The sequence below is a fragment of the Poecilia latipinna genome, unplaced genomic scaffold (genome assembly GCF_001443285.1).
Source record: "Poecilia latipinna isolate Pla-1442-1.1 unplaced genomic scaffold, P_latipinna-1.0 Scaffold948, whole genome shotgun sequence".
In the NCBI taxonomy this organism is placed as follows: domain Eukaryota; kingdom Metazoa; phylum Chordata; class Actinopteri; order Cyprinodontiformes; family Poeciliidae; genus Poecilia; species Poecilia latipinna.
The window spans coordinates 7686-28517 of NW_015113564.1; the positions used below are offsets into that span (position 1 = coordinate 7686).

Here is a 20832-nt window from a genome sequence, read left to right on the forward strand (position 1 = left end):
TCCAAATGCAGGCGCAGAGGCCCGCCCTCTGACGCGCTGCATTGGTCCAATTGGTGACGTAATGCGGTAAGTAGCTCCTTTATTGGGTTTTGTCCCCAGTCTGTCTCCAGCGCCTCCCACATAGAGACGTAAAGAATAGAAGACGTGAGCTTCCACGCCATATTGTGAGGGACAAATTCGTCGAGAAAAATGAGGGGGTTTCTGAATAAAACATTAACATAATTTTATTTTTCTGCTCATTTTTATAAATCACTTTACGCAAAATAGGATATGCTTCTTTTTTACTACTAAATAGAAGCCACCTCTGACACAAAAGTGACCTATATCTGTGAATCAAAATAAGCTCGAGCATCTAGTTCGAAAGACAATACACGTAAAATGTACCTAAATGTCCGTAAAATGTATCTTAACTTTAAAAATATCCCAAGCCACTAAAATTAGCTAAATTTTTTTGGTTGTGATGCTTAACAATGTTAGATTTGTTTAAAATGTCCACGATTTTAAGTTGTAATAATAATAATAATAATGAAATTATAAAAGGGAAGTGTCACAAATGTTCACTTAAATTTTAGTGAACATAAAATAGTAATATATGAGCATTAACAATAACAACAAGCATAATTAGTATTAGTAGTAGTTGTAACAGAATAAAAGTATGTACTTATTATTTACGTGACTGTAACTTCAACCTGCATAGAGAATGTTTTGCAATTATGATCAACATAACTATTTATATATCACTTCTCTACAGTATCACAACACATCGCACGGTCACGAGCTTGGCCTAAAATTGGCAAAATTGTCTTTTACAGCTTTTGTGTCTCAACAACAACGCCACTCAAAATGTGGCCTCATGTTAACGTATGATGTTGATCTCACTGTTGTACATCTGTGTTGTGCAGAGATGGCTCATCGTGAAAGCTTTTATTATAAGCCATAGAGGTCTCCACCCATCCTGCCTTTAAAAAAAGTTCAAGAGAAAGCGCTTTGAAGCTCTTCATTATTTCACGGCCCCACATCGCATCGTGTACTGAAATCCATACTTTAATACAAAATATGTTCTATTTCATCTACTTTTATGTACATTAGATGGGAAACTTGTCTGTTGGGAGGACTTAGCGTCCCAGATTAAGTGCATGTTTTCACCACTCCAGTCTCGGGATTGATTTTTTTCTATCTGTTCAGGCATAACATTATGACTAATGACCGGAGACGTTAGTGTGGCAGTGATCGGGTGAAATGATCATTTAACCCTAACCATAAGTTTGCCCATCTGTAATGGCCACATGGGTTTTTCTTATTTCATAAAATATATATATATATATATATATATATATATATATATATATATATATAAAAATAATAAATATATTTAAAAAAAATAGTAATCACAATGGAATATCAGCTTTTTCAGCGAAAATCCTTAAATTATCCCTAATGATCTAAAAAGATAATTAAAATTTCCTTGCTTTGTAAAGAATATGACCGCATTTGTCTGCATAATACACATGCTTCATCGGTAGTAAAAATGCTTGCAGATGTTCTAAAAACTTTGAACAGACTGCCCTCTGCTGGATAACGGCGTGTTCACCCCTCACAATAACACAATCAATGCAACGCATTTAATTTATATAAAACCCCCAGAAATTTAAGACATGGGCCTATTTCAATGTAGTGATTCGTTAAGTAACCGTTACATTCAATTTTTTTTTCTTTCAATATAAGTAGTAGCAAATAAAAGGTGAAGTGAATAAATAATGTCAAATTAGAAAAAAAAAAGAGTATTTGTTGAATCAATACATCAGCCATTTAATTTGATAAATTCAGAGTTTACTTTGCATATAGAACACATAAAATGTGCAGGATAAAGGATAACTTTTTATCCAACAGCACACATAGGCCTGAACTGCTTCTTATCAAATCATTTTAAGGGATTGAGTCTGGATTTCATGTAAAATCTTCTTTTTACCCAACTGCCTGCCAGGCTTTCATCTTGACAGAACTTTTTTATTTATGTTTATAGCTGCTAGTACTATTTTGTCAAACTGCAAAAATAATCCCAACTTCCTCAGTCCTCTCTGGTAAAACATCTAAAGATGTTAAGTGTTCTGACATGCTGGTGGAAAACTCCACATCTGCTCCATTAAGGCCTGGCAAGGACTCCATCAGTCTAGATATAATTAATTTCACAAATAGATGTCCAAACATATCTATTGCACAGTTAAGCCTCCATTACCGGCCACTGAATTTAATGCAGAAAATAACCCAGACATAAACTTTGATACGATTTCTAGCCCAGTGTGCTGAGATACGGAGTCTAGAAAAAGTAGTTATATTCTATCAATGTTTTGATCTTTTGAAAACACTTTCAATGTGTTTTCAAAAGATTAAGATTAAATGATACATGTTTTTTTTTTTTTTGGTTTTTTGTTTTTTTTTGGTTGTTTGTTTTTGGGGGTTTTTTAATAATAAGAATTTGACAAGTGTGTTCAGTCTCTTTTGCTCTGATACCATGATATGAATTCCATTTCAAACAACAAAGTCATCTGTACAGTAAAAAGAATGCATGTATGTAAGTATGGATGTATATTAATCAAAATATAAATGTAGCGGTTTTGTGAAGGTGGTTCAAAGATCTGTTAAAAAATAAAATAAAAAATAAAAAAACAGTAAAGATCAAGGAACACACCAGGTAAGTATGAAATGAAGTTGGAGAGGAATGTAAATCAGTTTCCTAAACTTAGGACACCGCAAGAAACATTGCTTTATCCATTTTTTTAAAATTACTTTTATCGTTTAGTTTATAGATACAGATACAAGATATTAGATAAAGGCAATCCGATGCCTGCATAACAGTGTTTGTAGTGTAGCCAATTTGTAATTCATCATGAAAATAATATCATCTAACTGCAAATCTAGCAAATCATTTCTGACCATCTAAATCTAAATTGACAAGCCCTGCTAGGAGAACATTATTCACAGAAGCAACAAACAAGATGAACTACAAACATCCATACCTAAAGTGCCAGTATTTGTTGACATATTTGCCATGCACCCCACAAAACTGTCCTTTATTAAAGAATGGTAAAAAAAAAAAAAAATGTCCTCCCTTTGCTGAAGGAAAGCTGTGAAAATTTCAATTAGCTTTTTTCAGGGTCACCAAACAATGCCTCTCCCCCGCAAAAACAATAATACCTAATAAATCAAACGCTGCAATCAAAGAGCAACTTTAGAATAATATTTGCTTAATATATCATAATAGCAGGGACATATACTCCGCATAGTATTAAAAAAAGAGGATGGTTTGATGTTTAACAGTACAGCGTGCAAATAAATGCAGGTGCATAAATGCTGTAGCAAAGCTCTGTAAATAACTTGCAGCATTGTGCGCTTTTTGCTGCATAACATTTCAAGTCTCTGCCTCTGCACAGCCTATACGGTCAGCACAAACAGTACACAAAGCAGCACTGTTACGTAATTCTGAGTCTCACACACACACACACACACACACGCACACTGCGCTGCGCGCGCACGAAGGAAGCGCGTGCGACTCGGAGGAGGAAACATGCGCAGTAGCGTCCTCGTCAGCAGCATCAGGACCAAAAAGATCCCAGCAGCAAACCTGCGATGTGGGACAGAAGATGGTGCGTGCAAACACGGCGAAAGGAATGACATTTTTGTTTTTCTTGGCGTAAGCAGTCGTTCGACTCCGTTAATCCAGTTTAATCGAGCCTGAGGTCGGATAGTCGGTAGCGGGAAGGTTGTGTTTAGACGCACTAAAGAGAACGCAACGCCTCGGAGTGTGTTGACCACACAGGAAGATTTCTCCCGATGACGACGCTGTAAACCTGCCTCCGTTCCGCTCCGACTCGCTTCCTGGAAGGATTCCTCCACTGTCCAGCCACACATAGCAGTAACAAGGACGATGACGGGCTTTCTTGTGTGATGTTCGCAGCTTTCTAGTGGGATGCACATCAGTGCTTGGCCGTACTCGCTCTCCGTCGTAATGGCAGCTCTTTACCAGGGCACGGACACCTCCTCCCCCGACAAATTCCTGGCCTTGAAAGACGTGAGAGAAGTAAAAGAGGAGACGACGCTGGACGAGAAGCTCTTCCTGCTGGCATGCGAGAAAGGTTCGCCCATCTACCGACCCCCCCACCCCTCACCTCCTTTTGAGCTATGTTAGGCTTTTCATTTACTAGAAGCTCGTATTTACCTGCAGTGATGCAGTCAGGCCAGCAGTAGAACATAATCCGCAAATCGGGGAGTGGGGGGTGGGGGGGGGTAGATGAGTAATGTAACTGTCTGCATGTTACAGGATTCATCTGCTGAATCTCCACAGCTCCTAACAAGGAGATGAAGCTGATGAGTTAAACGCAGGTCAAATAGCACAGAGGCATGGGCATTCTCAACGAGTCATTGATAAGTTCACAGATTCACCATATAAAGCCTCTGTAAACACAGCGGAGAAGCCAAGTTATTCTGCTTTGAGGGAGATGTTATTGTTAAGTAAAGATTTAGGAGGCTGCTTCCTGTTCTGTCTCACCACTTTCCTTGTAACTACTGCTGAGGTCTGGGGGCGTCTCCTTTAAACATCTTCGAAAGAATCACTTGAAAGCCACTTGTGAGTTTTATGAACAATTTTGTCTCCTCAGGTGACTATTACATGGTGAAGAAGCTGCTGGAGGAGAACCGCCATGGGGAGCTCAACGTCAACTGTGTGGATGTGCTGGGCCGGGACGCGGTGACCATCACCATCGAGAATGAAAACCTGGACATCCTGCAGCTTCTGCTCGAGCACGGCTGCCAGGTATGTCAGAAATGAGGATCCAGTGACCTGCAAATGTCGTTTTGCACGTCACTGGATTTATACTGGGAGTTCTTTGCATATTCTACATTGCAGTTCACATTTTTTTTATTATTCACCCTTTATATTTAACTTGCAAATCAGGCTGATACCAAACCGTCTTTGGAATAACACTTTCTTAGGTCAGTTTCATGTCCAGTCAAAGTCCAGGCCGAGATCCTATTGAAATCCTTTGGCAATGTTTGGAAATTTTCTGCAACCAGTTTAAATGAGGTATTTTTCAAATAGTTAGGCTACATGTGCAAAGCCGGTAAAAGGTGTGAGTATTTTAGCAAAGCATTTTATATTTTTCTTTCCCTCTGTCTGCTTTTTTTGTTTCCGCCCCCCTTTTTTTTCTAAAATTATGTTTTTCTCAAAGGCCACAGATGCCCTGCTAGTGGCCATAGACTCGGAGGTTGTGGGTGCCGTGGACATCCTCCTCAACCACAGACCAAGACGCTCCTCCAAGCCCTCTATCGCTGTAAGTCCCCCGTTATTGCAGGTTATTAAAACATCTTTCCAGACTCAAATAACCGAGTACCACAGCATGTAATTTTTCTTTCTTTTTTTTTTTTTTTTTTTAGTTTTTAATACTTGCTTGCTGTGCTTTTCAGAAACTGATGCAGCGGATCCAGAACCCAGAGTACTCCACCACCATGGATGTGGCTCCTGTTATCCTGGCAGCGCACAGAAATAATTATGAGATCCTCACCATGCTGCTAAAACAGGACATCTCCCTCCCTCGGCCTCACGCTGTAGGCTGCGAGTGCATGCTGTGCAATGCTAAAAACAAGAAGGACAGCTTAAGGCACTCCAGGTACATGCTAATGCAGTGACTTATAGCTATTTAAAAAATGGCATAAAGTGGTTTTCATGATGGCTTGCTGTATGCAAAGCAATCATTTGTAGAAAGTGTGTAGCTGTACTTTGAATTGTTTTATGTCTGTCGACACAGAGGACTACTGACGCAATGTGTCGCTTTTTCTGCTTAGCAAAAAACAGCATTTAGCATTTGTACTATGTAGCTGTTTTACTCTGACATGTAAAAGAGATTTAAAGTCTAACTTAAGCAAAAGGGAGAAAAAAAACAAACAAACAACCCACTGTGTTTTCCCCAGGGGAATTGGTACGTTTTGCTTTCGGATTACACCTTGGATTGAAAGATGTGATTTTACTGAGTTGTTTTGCTGGGCAATTTTATTTTCTGTCCCACGCAGCGGTCTGAATGAATCAATGTGTGGCTTCTCTGCCAAGCAACACAGAGCTTTAAGCAGGGCCAATTCAAGAAAACTGAATGTTTATTTTATCCAACGCATACTTCTGCTTATTGGGAATGTCGAAACTTAACATTTAGTTTTGAAGCATTTGTAGCAGGACTGTGGTTGGTGCTTTAACCTTAAAACAACTGATGCATCTGTAGCTCGGCACTTTTCATGCTGATTGATAGTCTACTATTAAGATCTTTAACTTCTTCCAATGACCCTTCTTTTTTGCACATGCAATGATTTAAGAATACAAATATAACACCATCCACATTTATTGGAACATCTGGTAAAGATGTGTAAAAATAAATCCATCTTTAATTGCAATAACATAATCTCACTTTGAATAAGCGTTTTGTTGTTGTTGTTTTCCTTTATTTTATACTACCTTTGTTTTTATTTTTCTAAATAAGCGACTATGATATGTAATTGCACACCAAAGCAGTTACATAGAGTTAATGAACTTTAATTAGTTTATACATGTTCCCTAATATTGGCTATGTGCTTTTTCAGTTGAATTCTCACTTTTGGGCAACTTCGATCCCCCTTTTTTTTTCTTTCTTTTTTGTCTTAATAAAACTTTGTCCTTCAGGTTCCGACTCGACATCTACCGCTGCCTGGCGAGCCCCTCCCTTATCATGCTGACCGAGGAGGACCCCATACTGCGAGCATTTGAGCTGAGCGCAGACCTGAAGGAGCTCAGCCTTGTCGAGGTCGAATTCAGGTGAAAATATTGCTTACTCATTAGCCATTTCTCTGTCAATTTAGGCAAGGCAAGGCAAGGCAAGTTTATTTATATAGCACTTTAAAACAGTACCACTGACCAAAGTGCTGTACAATCACAAGATTAAACAAATAAAAATCAAAATTAAAACACATCAAAACCAACAATGCATTATTATTCATTTGTCCAGCCATAAACTGCCATAAATTCATCTTTCACTTTTGGACTTATCCTTTAAAAAATAGTTAAATAACACTGCTTCTTCTGTGAGTAATGTTCTCCTTGCAGGGCCTGTCAATTCAATCTAAAAAAAAACAACAACAAAAAACTATGGAATTTTAAAGTAAAAACTGTGCAGGTCTCTCCCTTTCAGCACAAACAATGATACTATAAGCTATAGATCTGAACAGGATATGTTTAAAAACCTATCTCTGCTGTAGGAATGACTACGAAGAGCTGGCGAAACAGTGCAAGATGTTTGCCAAGGATCTTCTGGCTCAGGCTCGAAACTCTCGAGAGCTGGAAGTGATTCTCAATCACACCTCCAGCGACGATCATGTCGACAAGAGGGGCCTGATGGAGGAGCGCATGAACCTTAGCCGGCTTAAGCTAGCCATCAAGTACAACCAAAAAGAGGTAGGCTGGAGAAAGTCTGCAACTCCAAAAGCTCACAGGTTTCATTACTTTTGTTATTGATCTCCTGTACTGTACTTGCTGTCATATTTATGAGCTACAGTAGCACGCTGTGAACTTGTCTTTAGGGAACAAAAGTTTGGCAGTTTAAAGTGCTTCCTTAAGGCAACAGCGGTCAAAGATAAACTTAAACTCTAAGTTTGAAGCTGCTAAATGATTTATAGCCTGCAAGGTTCTGTGTGAAAAATGTGCCTTGTGTTGTACAGCTAGCATCCCAGTGCTTCCTACTTTAGAATAAAATATTAATACAGTTATATATAAAGCTGCACACGAGAAATTAGTACATAAGAATCAGTGAGAAAAAAATTATTTTAATAGCTAGTTATGTAGATTGAGAAAAAATGCTGAACTTGTAGTGCCTTGTAAACATATTTACACTTCTTTTTTTCCCCCAACATTATCTTTATTGGTTTTTCAACAATGTTTCCAGTAATATACAGGACATAAGTGTGCTCTCATATCAAAGGAAACATATTTACACTTCTGAAATGTTTTTTTTTATATTTTCCTACACTCACAAAGTTTTGTGTGTAGCCATAATCAAGAAATCAGAACATTATTGAAAACTTCATCTATCTTAGTGACTTAATTCACTAAGTGAAACACATTATGTAGATTAATTACACACAGGCTGGTGTTTTCAAGCCTTTATTGCTGTTAATTATGATGATTTTCCTCTTACAGCTAATGAAAACATGACATTAAAATTACAATATTTAATCAGACCAATAAATAGAAAACATTTAATACAGAATTGTTAGCTTAATGAAAAGTATGTTTAGTAGTAGCTTGTTATTTTCAAAAGGTGCTCTAAATCAGAGAACACATGTAATTTATTGAATATGACAATATTTCATTGGGGTTTAACGTGATTGATTGACACACATTTAAGCATAGTTGTAAATAAGAATAAAAGTGATGCTTTAAAAAGCAGTCTTATTATTATTAGATATTTTTTTCTTATGTCTGTCAATTCCTGTGTTGTCCGTCTTCACAGTTCGTGGCTCAGTCCAACTGTCAGCAGTTCCTCAACACCGTCTGGTTTGGAGAGATGGCCAGCTACCGACGGAAGCACACCTGTTTGAAGATGGGCACGGTTCTGAGCCTGGCGCTGCTCTGGCCGCTCCTCTCCATCTGCTACCTGCTGGTGCCCCGCTCCCGAGTCGGCCAGATAATCCACACGCCGTTCGTGAAGTTCATCATCCACAGCGCCTCTTATTTCACCTTCCTGCTGCTGCTCAACCTGTACTCTCTGGTCTACAATGAGGGCAAGAAGAACATGATGGGCCCCCCACTCGAGATGATTGATTACCTGCTGATCCTCTGGATCATAGGTAAGGTATCCATCTGATGAAGGATGCATTAGGTGTGGTTTGGTATGAATACGTAACAAACAAAAGAGGACTAAAATGTGTAGAGGAAAACTAATAGTGAGCATCACCCTGAATATAATCTACATGGTGAAAAGTGGTGGTGGCAGCATCATGCTGCCAAGAACAGGTCGGTTGGTCAGAGGTGTTGATGAGAAGATGGAAGAAAATCTGTTAAAAGATTAAACAGATCTTAGATTTCAAGAAAGATTCAGCCTACAGCAGGAAAAATAATCATGGCCTTGTAATCAGGGCCTTGAATGGTCTATTCAAAGTCCAAACACAAATCAAGTCACTAAAACTGATGTTCGCAAACACTAATCTGACAGAGTCGTAATTATTTTTGCAAAGAAAATTTGACAACATCTAACTATTTAAATTTTTGCAAAGCTCATAGACAAATAGGGGCGAGAGAGGATTGCCGGTTCGATTCCCAGTCCGCCCACCCTCGTAATTTCTGTCCCTGGGCGAGATACTTCACCCAACTTGCCAGCTGGTGTTGGTCAGAAGGGCTGCTGGTGCAAAATTGCAGCCTCGCTTCTGCCAGTCTGCCCCAGGGCAGCTGTAGCTACAAACCAGCAGTTAGTAAATTACTAACTGTCCTGGCTCTGAATTCAACTGCACGCCACAGTTGCAAAACAAGTTATTATTTTCCCTCAACTTTTATTTTGGTCTATCACGTTATGTCCTAATAAAATGCATTATACGCCTTTAGAAAAGTAAAAGATTTCCAGCTCTTGCAGCATGAATATTTATGCAAGACACCAAAATTATATGCCCCTACTTGCTTATCAGAGGCAGCTAAAAAGTCACATTTATAAATGGACCGTCTCTGGAGAGCAACCTCCCTCCCTACTTTCCCCGTCTGCCAAGAAGCCATTATCATCATGCACTTTGGGTCTCGTTAATGGCTCTGGCTTCTTGCTGGGATGTTTGTAAGTGGCTGTAAAATCATGCCCCCCCCACCCCCCCCCACACACACACCCCCACAGCTCATTGTGCTGTAGGTCTCATTCCGCTCACTGCTTGGTTGATAAATCATTCTATTAACACCACCTGACGGGTAATAGAATTCTGTAGCAGAAGCGGTGAGATTAATTCGTTAAACGTTGGAGAAATGGATGTTGGGACGTTTTCAATTTGACGTCAGTGGAGTCGCGACAGAAAAGTGAACCTGGGTTCTGTGTGTGTTCCGCAGAGGTGAAATAATTCTTCATCTGTTGCAAAACAGATGAAGAATTATCTGTTTTGCAGGTTGAGTATTTGTCAAGCTTTATTTCAAAAGATGTGATCTGTACACCAGGAATCCTGCTGCATTAATATGACATTCTCTGTCAGGCAAATAGAAAAGAGGTGTCCATGATTGCCCTTCCCTAAAATATTTTGTTAGGAGGATGTGAGTAGCTATCAAACTCCCTGGATGAGTTTGATCTTTACACCCAGCAATCATTTTTTTTTCTGCTCTCTGTTGTTGGCTGTTTTGTCTCCTGCTGCACCCATCTTCTCGTATTTCTCCTTCTCCCTTGAGCCAGTTGCCTCCCATTAATGGAGAAATCAGATGCTGTAAGAGTGTGTGTGAGCCTTTGCACGTGGCTGCATTAATGTTTCTCATGTTGTGTTTGTGTGTCTCATTTCTCAAACACAATGAGTGGGTGAAGAAACAGCTATTAGGGTTTTCTGCGCCAAAGGCTGTCACTTCTTTGCTGGCTTCCTTTTAAAACTCTTGACAGATAAGTCATCTCTGAATCACAGTACACAGTAACTACACATTGGCTGTTTTTATAACCTGTTTACATGCAGAACTAATGGATTTTTTTTTTTTTCTGAAGAAAGTTCCTTCCCATTTTTATTAAATGCCACATGGTTCCTTAAATCCCACTTGATACTTTTTTTTTTCTCTTTAAATACCAATTTTTGCATATCATACCCCTTGCGTCACCTACGACTCAATCTGACAGATGATTTATGGGTTAATCCGAAAAAAAAAAGTTCCACATAGATGCAAAAATCAGTGTGTCTGTTATGTGTGTGTATCTGATGGTCAATTTCTGCACCCTTGCAGGAATGGTGTGGTCGGACGTGAAACGTTTGTGGTACGAAGGGCTGGAAGACTTTCTGGAAGAGTCCAGGAACCAACTGAGTTTTGTGATGAATTCTCTCTACCTGGCAACCTTCACTCTTAGAATAGTTGCTCATAGCAAGGTAACAGCACACTACTTTTTTTTTCTTTTTAATTGAAAACATAGCTAAGATCAATAGAAAAAGTTCTGGTTGGAATTTTCCAGTCATAATGGAATCAATTCTGATATCGTTATAAGATTAGTGAGACTGTATTATGGACAATTTCAATTATTTTTTAACAAGAAGATGTGAGTGCAGAGGTTGTTAAATTCTGGATAGATATTTGACCACTTTCAAATGCCAGAACTTTTAAATAAGTAATCTTTCTGTTAGGGATCTGTTTTTAAGTTCACACATTTTGAATGGGATTAATGTTGTCGCCATTCTAGAACCTTTATTGTACACAGCTATGACCATTTAATAACAAGTTTTAATGCATTCTTGAGATTGTTGTTCTGTTGGAACATTGAACTGTGTCCAAAGTTTCAATCGTCTGGCCCAAATTGTGTCCTTCATTATTTAGGATGTTCCAGAGCAACCCATAAATAGGAAGAATGGGAAGAAATCAAGAAACTATACAGTTTACAAGGTGGCTGTAATAATAAATAAGGAGCATCAAGCTCAAGTTATTCAATCTGACGGCAGACCGTGGTTGAAATTTCTACAGTTGGATGATGCACATTAACACATTAAAACACATTAAAAATAGGACACATTAAAATAGGATTGGAACAGTCAAAGCAAATTTCTGGGAAGTATTTCACAAAAATACAAAGAAGACAATTAAGCTATTGCCCCTTAATCATACTGAATTAAACAATTAGGTTAAGTAAAAGGGTCTCCACGAACATCACCCACATTAACAAGAATTGCCTGCACCAGGGTTACTTTGCTCTGTTTGTTTTTGAGACTGCCACCAAGTGGAAGCAAACAGCAGTGCCATGCATCATCAACAGAGCTGTGCAAAACAACAGCGCTTATTGATACAGTACATTATTTTTGTTTCCTTAATGGGCCAGGAAGGGAGGAGAGTGGATGCTGGATGCAGCCAAGCAGATAAAGAGCTCTAATCAGACAACAGCTTTACAAGGATCTCATGTATAGTTGTAGTATTTCTGAGAAAAGAGTTAACTAACAGTGATCTATTTTATGTCCCTTATTACTCGCCTCACTGTGTGTGGGAGCAAATTATGGGTCCTCGTGGTCCTCATCCAGGCCAGACGCTAACAGTGTGTGTACATATATATATATATATATATATATATATATATAGAGTCCTGTTTTTATAAGATCAATGTTGCCCCAAAACAGTTTTTATTATTTGTGTTAAAACAATCGGTGGTTTAGGATTTCAAAGCACTGAGAATGTTCCTGACACAAGTTTCCGCCTTCAAGACAGTTTTTTCCTTTGATCTGCAGTTCAAAAATTGCAAAAATGATACAGACACATCCACACCAGAGAGGAAGGACTGGGACGCCTTCCATCCCATCCTGGTTGCCGAGGGCCTCTTCGCCTTTGCCAACGTTCTGAGTTACCTGAGACTCTTCTTCATGTACACCACCAGCTCCATTCTGGGGCCACTGCAGGTTAGCAAGCACTTATGTAAGGATTATGAAGCTACTTCATTTATATATATATATATATATGTCACACTTGCACAGACAGACGATCACACTCCCCACTCTCTTCCGCTCTCTGTTAATGTGGTAACTCAAGGGCAAGCCCACTCTAAATATCACACCAGCTGTGCTTTTCTGTCTGATAACATCGTCAAAGGCATTAAGTACAAGCGTACAAGATCTCTGAAGACAACCTGATTTTATTTAGGGTTACCAGAGTGAAGGCGGCTGGTTCTTTGTGTAGAAGTCACATAAAATTCTGTTAAAATACATGGAAATGTAAGTTTATTATGTAAAACAAAAAAATCCAATGGTCGAGGATACTTTCTCAAGGCAGGAGAGAAAGTATCCTTTCTCTCCTGCCTTGCTTCAACACATTTGCTCCTTGCTTCAACACATTTGCTTCAAATGTGTTGAAGCAAAAAGCGTTCAACACATTTTTTCAGTCCATGAAACCTTTAACTAGTTTCAATAGTCTTGCTAGTTTTCAATAAAAATCTGTTAATTTTTTAACAGTGCACTTGCTCTGATTAAAACAATTAAAATCTAAGCATCGGCTTGTGAAATCTGGATTTTACATTTTCCACTCATTCTCTCCTGTTATTTTAGGGCCATCTGTGCTCCCTGATCTTAAATCATGACATTCCCTTCTTGGAAGATTTATATATGTATATATATATATATAAAAAAAAACAACAACAACAACCAGTGTCCGGATTTCTTCTGGGTGTCTAGAGTTTTATTTTCTCACCCACTATGTGTGTGTTCTGTGTTACGTAAAGCAGTCCTCAGGTATGCGGCGACATATTTCAAGGAGCAGCTTCCTGTGATTAAGTCTTGGTTACAGTTTGTGGTTGGATAATAAACACTAATTCCCCACTGCAAGCAGTAAACATGCAGGTTCCAGCTTAAATCTCTTTTGCCTTTCTGCTTCGTCTCTTCCCCGTCTTTCTGCCCCACTCGTGCATCAACACGTGGCCTGGCAGAATGGAAAAATGATTAGCTCTGGAAACAGACGCCGCACTCACCCACACATTTCAGTACTCTCGTGATATTTGGCCGAGACAGCCTTCCATCCAGCCACACCCAGACATCCCCCTTTTCCATGCAGACAGTGACTCATGATTATGGGGGTTGCAGTCATACTTCCCCCCCGTGCTGAGCTTGGAAAGGATGATTGGATGTGTGTAGAGCTTGCTCGTGGCCCAGACTTAACCTCACTGACAGTATTAATCCATCATACCTGATGGTTAACTCCATGCAGGAATGTGCTCGAGAGTACAAACACAAGCTGTGGCCTAGCTACGCAGTATATCTTATTCTAATAGGGTTCTGAGTAATTGCTGTGGGGAGATTACACTGTAAGTCGTAAAAGAAAATGTACTGTAAAAACTGCCAACATTGACACCGAAACATCCTGTTCTTCTTTGTGTGTCTTTTATGGTGTTGTATGGAGATGGGCCTCCAAACTTACAAGTAACACCGGTGTGTAAAAAGCCTTAAACAAAATGCCGTTTTATTGCAGACTGAAATAGTTAGGAAAACACAAGTGCAGTTATTCAGACGTTCTGTGATGTCATGCACAACAACAAGATTCTCAGGGCCTCTAGAAAAGAGTCGCACCCACATCATCACTGATCCTCCGTGGTAGTTAACGGTGGAGTGCTTTAACACATATATTTGTTTGTTTTACAGCAGGCACATATGCTGTCAAAAGGTTTCCTTAGTCTCAATCGAAGCACACAGTTCCAGTTAAAGTCCCAATAGAGTTTAGCAAACTTCACACTTTCATGGTTTTGATGGCAGCCTCTGTTTCTCCTGAACACCCTGCAGCATTGAGATAGCATCTAAGACAGGGGTCTGCAACCCATACTACCCAAAGAGATTTTTTTTTTTTTTTGCCTCTTGCTAAATAAATTTTGTCTTGAACCATAAAACCTTGATGACCCTTCCGAAAAAAAAAAAAAAAATGTCTTGACAAGTTTTGTAATGGTTGAATTTTCAACTATCTACCCGCCTTCGTTTTTTATTTTCTTTTTTTTTAACTTTTTCTACCGGGATTGCCATAAAACTTTAATATTTAGTCAAGAAAACTGTATCTGGCAGCGTTTGAGCTACACATTAAGCCTTTTCAGTCAATGTTAGGGGCAAATACATCCGGGCTCTGTTTGCACGGTTACTAAACTGGGCTTTATGTCATGCCTGCCAAGGAAGGGTACAACCTCAACTCGGCTCTTAAATCACCCGTGTACATAGTGGTTGGGGAATTTATATATGACAAGAGAACAAATCGTGCTAACAGACCTACCCTTCTGCTCAAACGCGCTGGTCATCATTCACCCCGCGGTGGAGGCAGAGCGGTCACTCTGGAAACACTGTAGGCTTGTGATGTTGTTACGGTGACAGGCTTGTTTGTTTCAGCATCCTTTCTAACCGATAGGGGCCACGTAGATTTAGAAATAGCAGGCTTCCAGTAACCTTTGAGGACATTTTCTGTCCCCTTTGTTTTAACCGCATGTACACAGGACCCAGAGCTTCCCAGCTGATTTTACCACTTCCCTGTGTGAACACTAGCGCTTTGCAAAAACAAAGATGTAAAAATAGGCAACCAGGGTACATAAAGAAGTAAAGCTGGATCCGAACATCCTGCTTAGTTTGCTGTGGAGCTGTGTTTTTATTTATTTATTTATTTATTTTGCTTTACATGCCTTCTTGGACTAAATGCATTGTAAATATGTACTTGTTGTATGTAGAATTATTTATATTGTTTATTAGTACTTGTCTTATGGTATTCTATTATATTTTATTCTATTCCGTCTACTCTATTACCGATATACACCAGTTAATTAGCCAGAGACCAAAATAATATTTTTTTTTCTTTAATTAGCTTTGATTTGTGATTATCGTGTCAAATATTGATTTAGTTTTCTTCTTCTAATTAAAAGCATCAACATAAGGAACTCACATTATTTCTGGTATGTGAGAACATCAACCCACTCTGTGTGCTTTGGTGCATTTATTTTCACTAAATAAAAGTCAGCTAAAGATTGGGGGCGTATGCTTTGACACACAAATCCTTTTCTGTTGGACTTAAAACTTCTCCTTCTGTAAACAAATCCACAGCATTTTTTGCCTTATTTTATTTTTTTCTTTGCAGTGTATATGTTTTTATGTGTTTTTCAAATGTGTTACAGCTCTAGTGTTGTTGGGGAAAAACATATGAATCGGCACATTGAACCTCAAAGAGTACCAAAAATTATTATTATTGTTATGTTGCATTATGTTCTACAGGTGTATTTCTATTTATTCATTCTATCATGTAAAACTAAAGGTAACAACAGCATTACTGTATTATACTTCTTTGACTGACCTGTGTTACCAGCACTGGAATGACAGATGCATTAATGTCCCACAGATCTCCATGGGTCAGATGCTGCAGGAGTTTGGGAAGTTCCTGGGCCTCTTCCTGCTTGTGTTATTCTCCTTCACCATTGGGCTGACCCAGCTCTATGGAAAAGACTACGCTAAAGAAACAAAGGGCCAGAGCAATCAAACCAAGGACTGTGAGGGCATCTTCTGCCAGCAACAGAGCAACGATGCATTTCACACGTATGTGCAAACGTAAAGCTATTTTTTTAAGACAATGCTTACTAGCCAGAATGCTCATTAAGAGATGCTAAAATTACGCTGAAGAACAAATGCAATGTAAGACTTATTGTATATGCACAGCTATTAGATTATCTAGCATTTTGTATATATTCCTATTTATAGTTGAGATTATCCACTTGTTTCATGAAATTAAACAAGTTGATATGTATCAGAATTTCTAAAGTAGTGATATGAAAGTCTCCTACTCCCAAGTGTTGTTATAAAATTGTGGTTTATTTGCCAGTTTTTCCAGGGGTGTAAACGGCACTCATTTACCTGTAATTGCTAACAGTTTCAAATGAAAGAAATCCGTATTTCTGGCAGCTGGCTGATGTAATTCCTGCTCTAGATGAAAATCTCACCTTTCTACATATGTACAAAAGTTAAAGGAATTTGATATGCAATGTATTTTTTTCACCTAATGAACTTTATCGTAAGAAATAGTGCATGTGGTCACTTTAATGGTCTGACTGCTGTTCCTCAATACTGTGCTGTATTTTGATAGGTTCTAATATTCCAGTTGTTTCATATTATTAGGACAATATATATATATATATATATATATATATATATATATATATATATATATATATATAGAGAGAGAGAGAGAGAGAGAGAGAGAGAGAGAGACTGCCTTTGGTGGGTGGGAAGATATCTGACCTTTTTAACCCTTTTACTTTCTTGGGAAAAGTATGGAGTCTGCTGCATTCTTTCTCTTGACAATAAGTGACCATCCACCGCTTTGTCATATTCCCATTACTAACTTCATTTATTGTTGGAAAAACAGTAATTATTCTTTTTAAGGTAATAGGCAATTGTACCTTCAAATTCCACATGGCCATCTATGGTACTGTCTTTGTGTTTTATAACAGGATGTGATTTATTTATGTGTTATGCTTTGAAACTGAGGGAAAAAAAAAAAAAAAAGGTATATATTTTTTTTCTGTCACTTTTAAGCACTTAGGTTATAGAATAAAGCCACACACCTTTTTTTTCCCCCACTACAAAAGTGATTCCAACACACTGGTTCATCGAGCACATCCACCCTGCAGCTTTGAGGGATGGCTATGGGGTTGGAATTTATAGTGAGGTTAAAAGTGGTTATATGTGCCAGATGTTTGGCCAGCAACCAATGCTTGTGTTTATGTACTATTGTCTTCCGTTTTCCAGGTTTATGGGGACCTGCTATGCTCTGTTCTGGTACATTTTCTCCTTGGCGCACGTTGCGCTCTTCGTCACCCGCATCAGCTACACAGAGGAGCTGCGCTCCTTTGTTGGTGCCCTGATCATAGGCACCTACAACATCGTGGTGGTTATCGTGCTGACCAAGCTGCTCGTGGCCATGCTCCATAAAAGCTTCAGACAAATTGCTGTAAGTTTGAACAGCATTTGGCTCAGCAGTTGTCTCAAGCAATCTGAGTTCGTGTCAGAGCTGAAAGCAGCATCTGCTTTCACTTACTGTTAAGAATAGATGTTGCTTCAAGTCACCCCGAAATGCTTCGCAGATGGCAAATGATTTCTTTGTTTGGTCTTTGAATAATTGTTTGATTCTCATTAGATTAAACTGGTGACTTTTGCATTTACGAGGTGGTTTCACTTGAACGGTTAAAGCTTCAGAGAATGAAGGGTAATTTTTTTATGCTTTATGTAGAATCATGAGGATAAGGAGTGGAAGTTTGCACGGGCCAAACTGTGGCTCAGCTACTTTGACGACAAGTGCACCCTGCCCCCTCCTCTCAATGTCCTAACCTCGCCAAAAACCGTCTGCTACCTGGTGACCAGCCTGAGGAAGTGGATCTGCTCTCACACCACAAAGGGCAAAGTGAAGAGACAGAACAGTCTCAAGGTGAGAAAGCTAATCACAGTCATCCTCCATTCTTAGCAAACATCTTTACTTTAGTCTTGAAGTTTATTCAGATACTACTTGCAAATTTGAAGTAACTTTTGGCAACCCTTTCAAACAAGGCACAGTTGTTCAGTCATTTTCTGATTGCGCCAGCATGAATTTTGACATGTGCTGAATAAGGAAAGTATTTCACCTTTCACTTTTTGCAACTTATCCTTTCTGTTGTAAAATGATGATGGACCTCAAATACTTTAGAAACAGGCCTATACAGAGTTCATGGAGGTTTTAGTCATAAAAAGTCTTAAGAAGGAAAACCAACTAAATCGTAGGGCTAAAACGGACTCCATCTTAAACTTCTATGTGCTTTCCTTCTTGTAATGAGTGTTTTTTAGCATGCCTCTGCTAGTTTATTACAAGTGCTATAGGAGTGCTACAGTTAAGTAATTGGGGTGGTTTTATAGTTTTACAAAATTCTGAGGCATGTTCTGCTAGGTTAGCAACCTGGCTACACAGATTTCAGTAGTTTACTAAACTTCTTATCAATTAATCATCAAGAGTATTTCATTAATTTAATTAATTTAAAGTAGCACGTGGCTGCTATTTTTGCTCTTACACCATCCAGAAGCAGAAAGGGTGCACTTAGCTTTTCACAGACCTTACATTTTGTCATGCTCTTTGTTTTTATAGATATTCTATTTAGAGCAGATTAGATCATGTTTGTTATTTCCCAATATTTAAAACACTGAAGCTAACAGAGTGTCCACATTATTTTTACCATGACCTCTGAAGGTACTGAAAACCGTAACTAGATATCTATGGTTTCCACAATGTCTCACCATGAGTCTGAAGTCCGTCGGTGTGGTTACCCTGCAGGAGTGGAAGAACCTGAAACAGAAGCATGACGAGAACTACCAGAAGATCATGTGCTGTCTGGTACACCGCTACCTGACCTCCACGCGGCAGAAGATGCAGAGCATGGATCAAGCCACGGTGGAAAATCTGAACGACCTACGCCAAGACCTGTCCAAGTTTCGCAATGAGATGAGGGACCTGCTGGGCTTCCGGACATCCAAATATGCCATGTTTTACCCAAGGAGTTAAAGCGAAAAACAAACAAACAAACAAACAAAAACAGACTCTTTCCTCTTCCTTCCTTCTCGATAAAATCTTTGCTTCATGTTTATCTGGGATTCCCCCAAGCATGTGCAAAAACTCTGCTCTTTGAAGTCTCTGGGGTCATTTTAAAACCTGGACCTTTATTAGAGAAATATGTATTCACCAAAGCCTCACGACTCAGGCCTCCTATCTATTCAGCTATGTAACCTTTACTTTGTAAATAAAGAAAGCCATTCTTTTCAACAGGAAAATAATAAAAGATTTGTGGAAGACTTGGACTTTCTTGGTGATGACTCGCTTAAAAATCTGAGACAAAGCTAGAGTTTTTCCTTCATAATTTTACTTAAAGGCAATGGGTGTTGGTCTATAGGGAGTGTTGGGGCTACACCCTCTCTGATGTAGGGGATGGGGGGGGGGGTCTTAAAAAGATCTATAAACATGATTTAAAAACTGTACTAACCGATTTTCCTTAATGTGTCTGCCTAAATGTAACCAAAACTAGAAAAATGTGCATTTCCTGCGAAAAAGAAGGGAAGGAGCAAAAAAAGAAGGAAGAAATGATGGGTTTAAAATGTCAACTTTGTGATCAGTGTGTATTTCCGTTAAAATAGCTAAATCCTATGTTCCTATTACAAAGATGTGGTGCACACCCATATCTGCCTAAATAACTCCCCAATGCAAAAAAAGAGAGAAAAAATAGGAATATTCATGAAATAGAGTTTGCACATACATGATTTTGTTGAGACTGGAGTTGTTTGAGACGTCTGTGTCAGTTTTGGCCTCTTTTGGACAAGTCGTTTGCATCAGCCTCTTGAATTTATACTAAATGAAGACTTTATGAAAGTTATTTCCTGCAGGTGTTAGCTGCTTAACAGAACCTCTTTTCAAAAAACAGAATTACATCCTTTTTTTTTTGTTCTGCTCATCAATTCTAGCAACAGCGTCAATGCATATGTCACATGTCACATGCCTGATCCACCACCATGCAAAACAGGGCATAGCTTCAAACAGTCAGACGAAAGGAAAATGTCAGAGTTTTATTAGGTGGGATAATGAGAATGCTTTATAAATAATATTTATAATCTTACTTATGTGAAAATAATTGCCTTAACAAAAAGGTGACAGTATTTAAATGACATGAGCCGATGCTGGTGGTTTGTGTCGATAAATGTCAGCATTTTAACATAAAATCGGAAAACCATTTTTAAAAGAATGAATGATTATTGCACTTTAGTCACCACATTCATATCTAAACTGTTCCTAAAAATTTTACACAGAATATTTTTAGCTGATTGTAAAATAAAACCCAAACAAAAACACACAAAAAAACCCCACACACATCAGATATTACAGATATTAGAAAAGAATGTCAAATTCAAGAAGCCTTTTTTCACATTATAGTCCACAGTTTTAATTGTTTAAAACTTTAAAAAGTAGCTTGGATTCGTGTTAAAATGAAATTGCCACTATGGGATACCAGAACAGATGTGCAACCCCCATGCCCCCCCCCCCCCCCCCCCAAAAAAAAAAAAAAAAAAAAAAAAAAAAAATTTTATAAATCAAAAAAAAATACTATACAGAAATAA

At 38.6% G+C, this 20832-nt stretch overlaps 1 protein-coding gene across 2 annotated transcripts; it reads left to right on the forward strand.

Moving 5' to 3' along the window:
* Positions 1-3519: 3519 nt before the first annotated feature.
* Positions 3520-19524, forward strand: trpc1 (transient receptor potential cation channel, subfamily C, member 1). Of its 2 annotated transcripts, none has more exons than XM_015049482.1 (13): positions 3520-4133; positions 4656-4810; positions 5226-5348; positions 5461-5663; positions 6701-6832; positions 7273-7468; positions 8523-8859; positions 10958-11097; positions 12436-12603; positions 16052-16245; positions 17455-17656; positions 17936-18130; positions 19004-19524. In XM_015049482.1, exons 1-13 carry the CDS (start codon positions 3968-3970, stop codon positions 19229-19231), a joined length of 2439 nt encoding a protein of 812 aa, XP_014904968.1. In that variant the 5' UTR covers positions 3520-3967; the 3' UTR covers positions 19232-19524. The 2 variants fall into 2 exon arrangements, with proteins under 2 accessions (XP_014904968.1, XP_014904970.1); XM_015049484.1 differs by having other exon boundaries at positions 3522-4133; positions 5226-5327.
* Positions 19525-20832: the final 1308 nt, after the last annotated feature.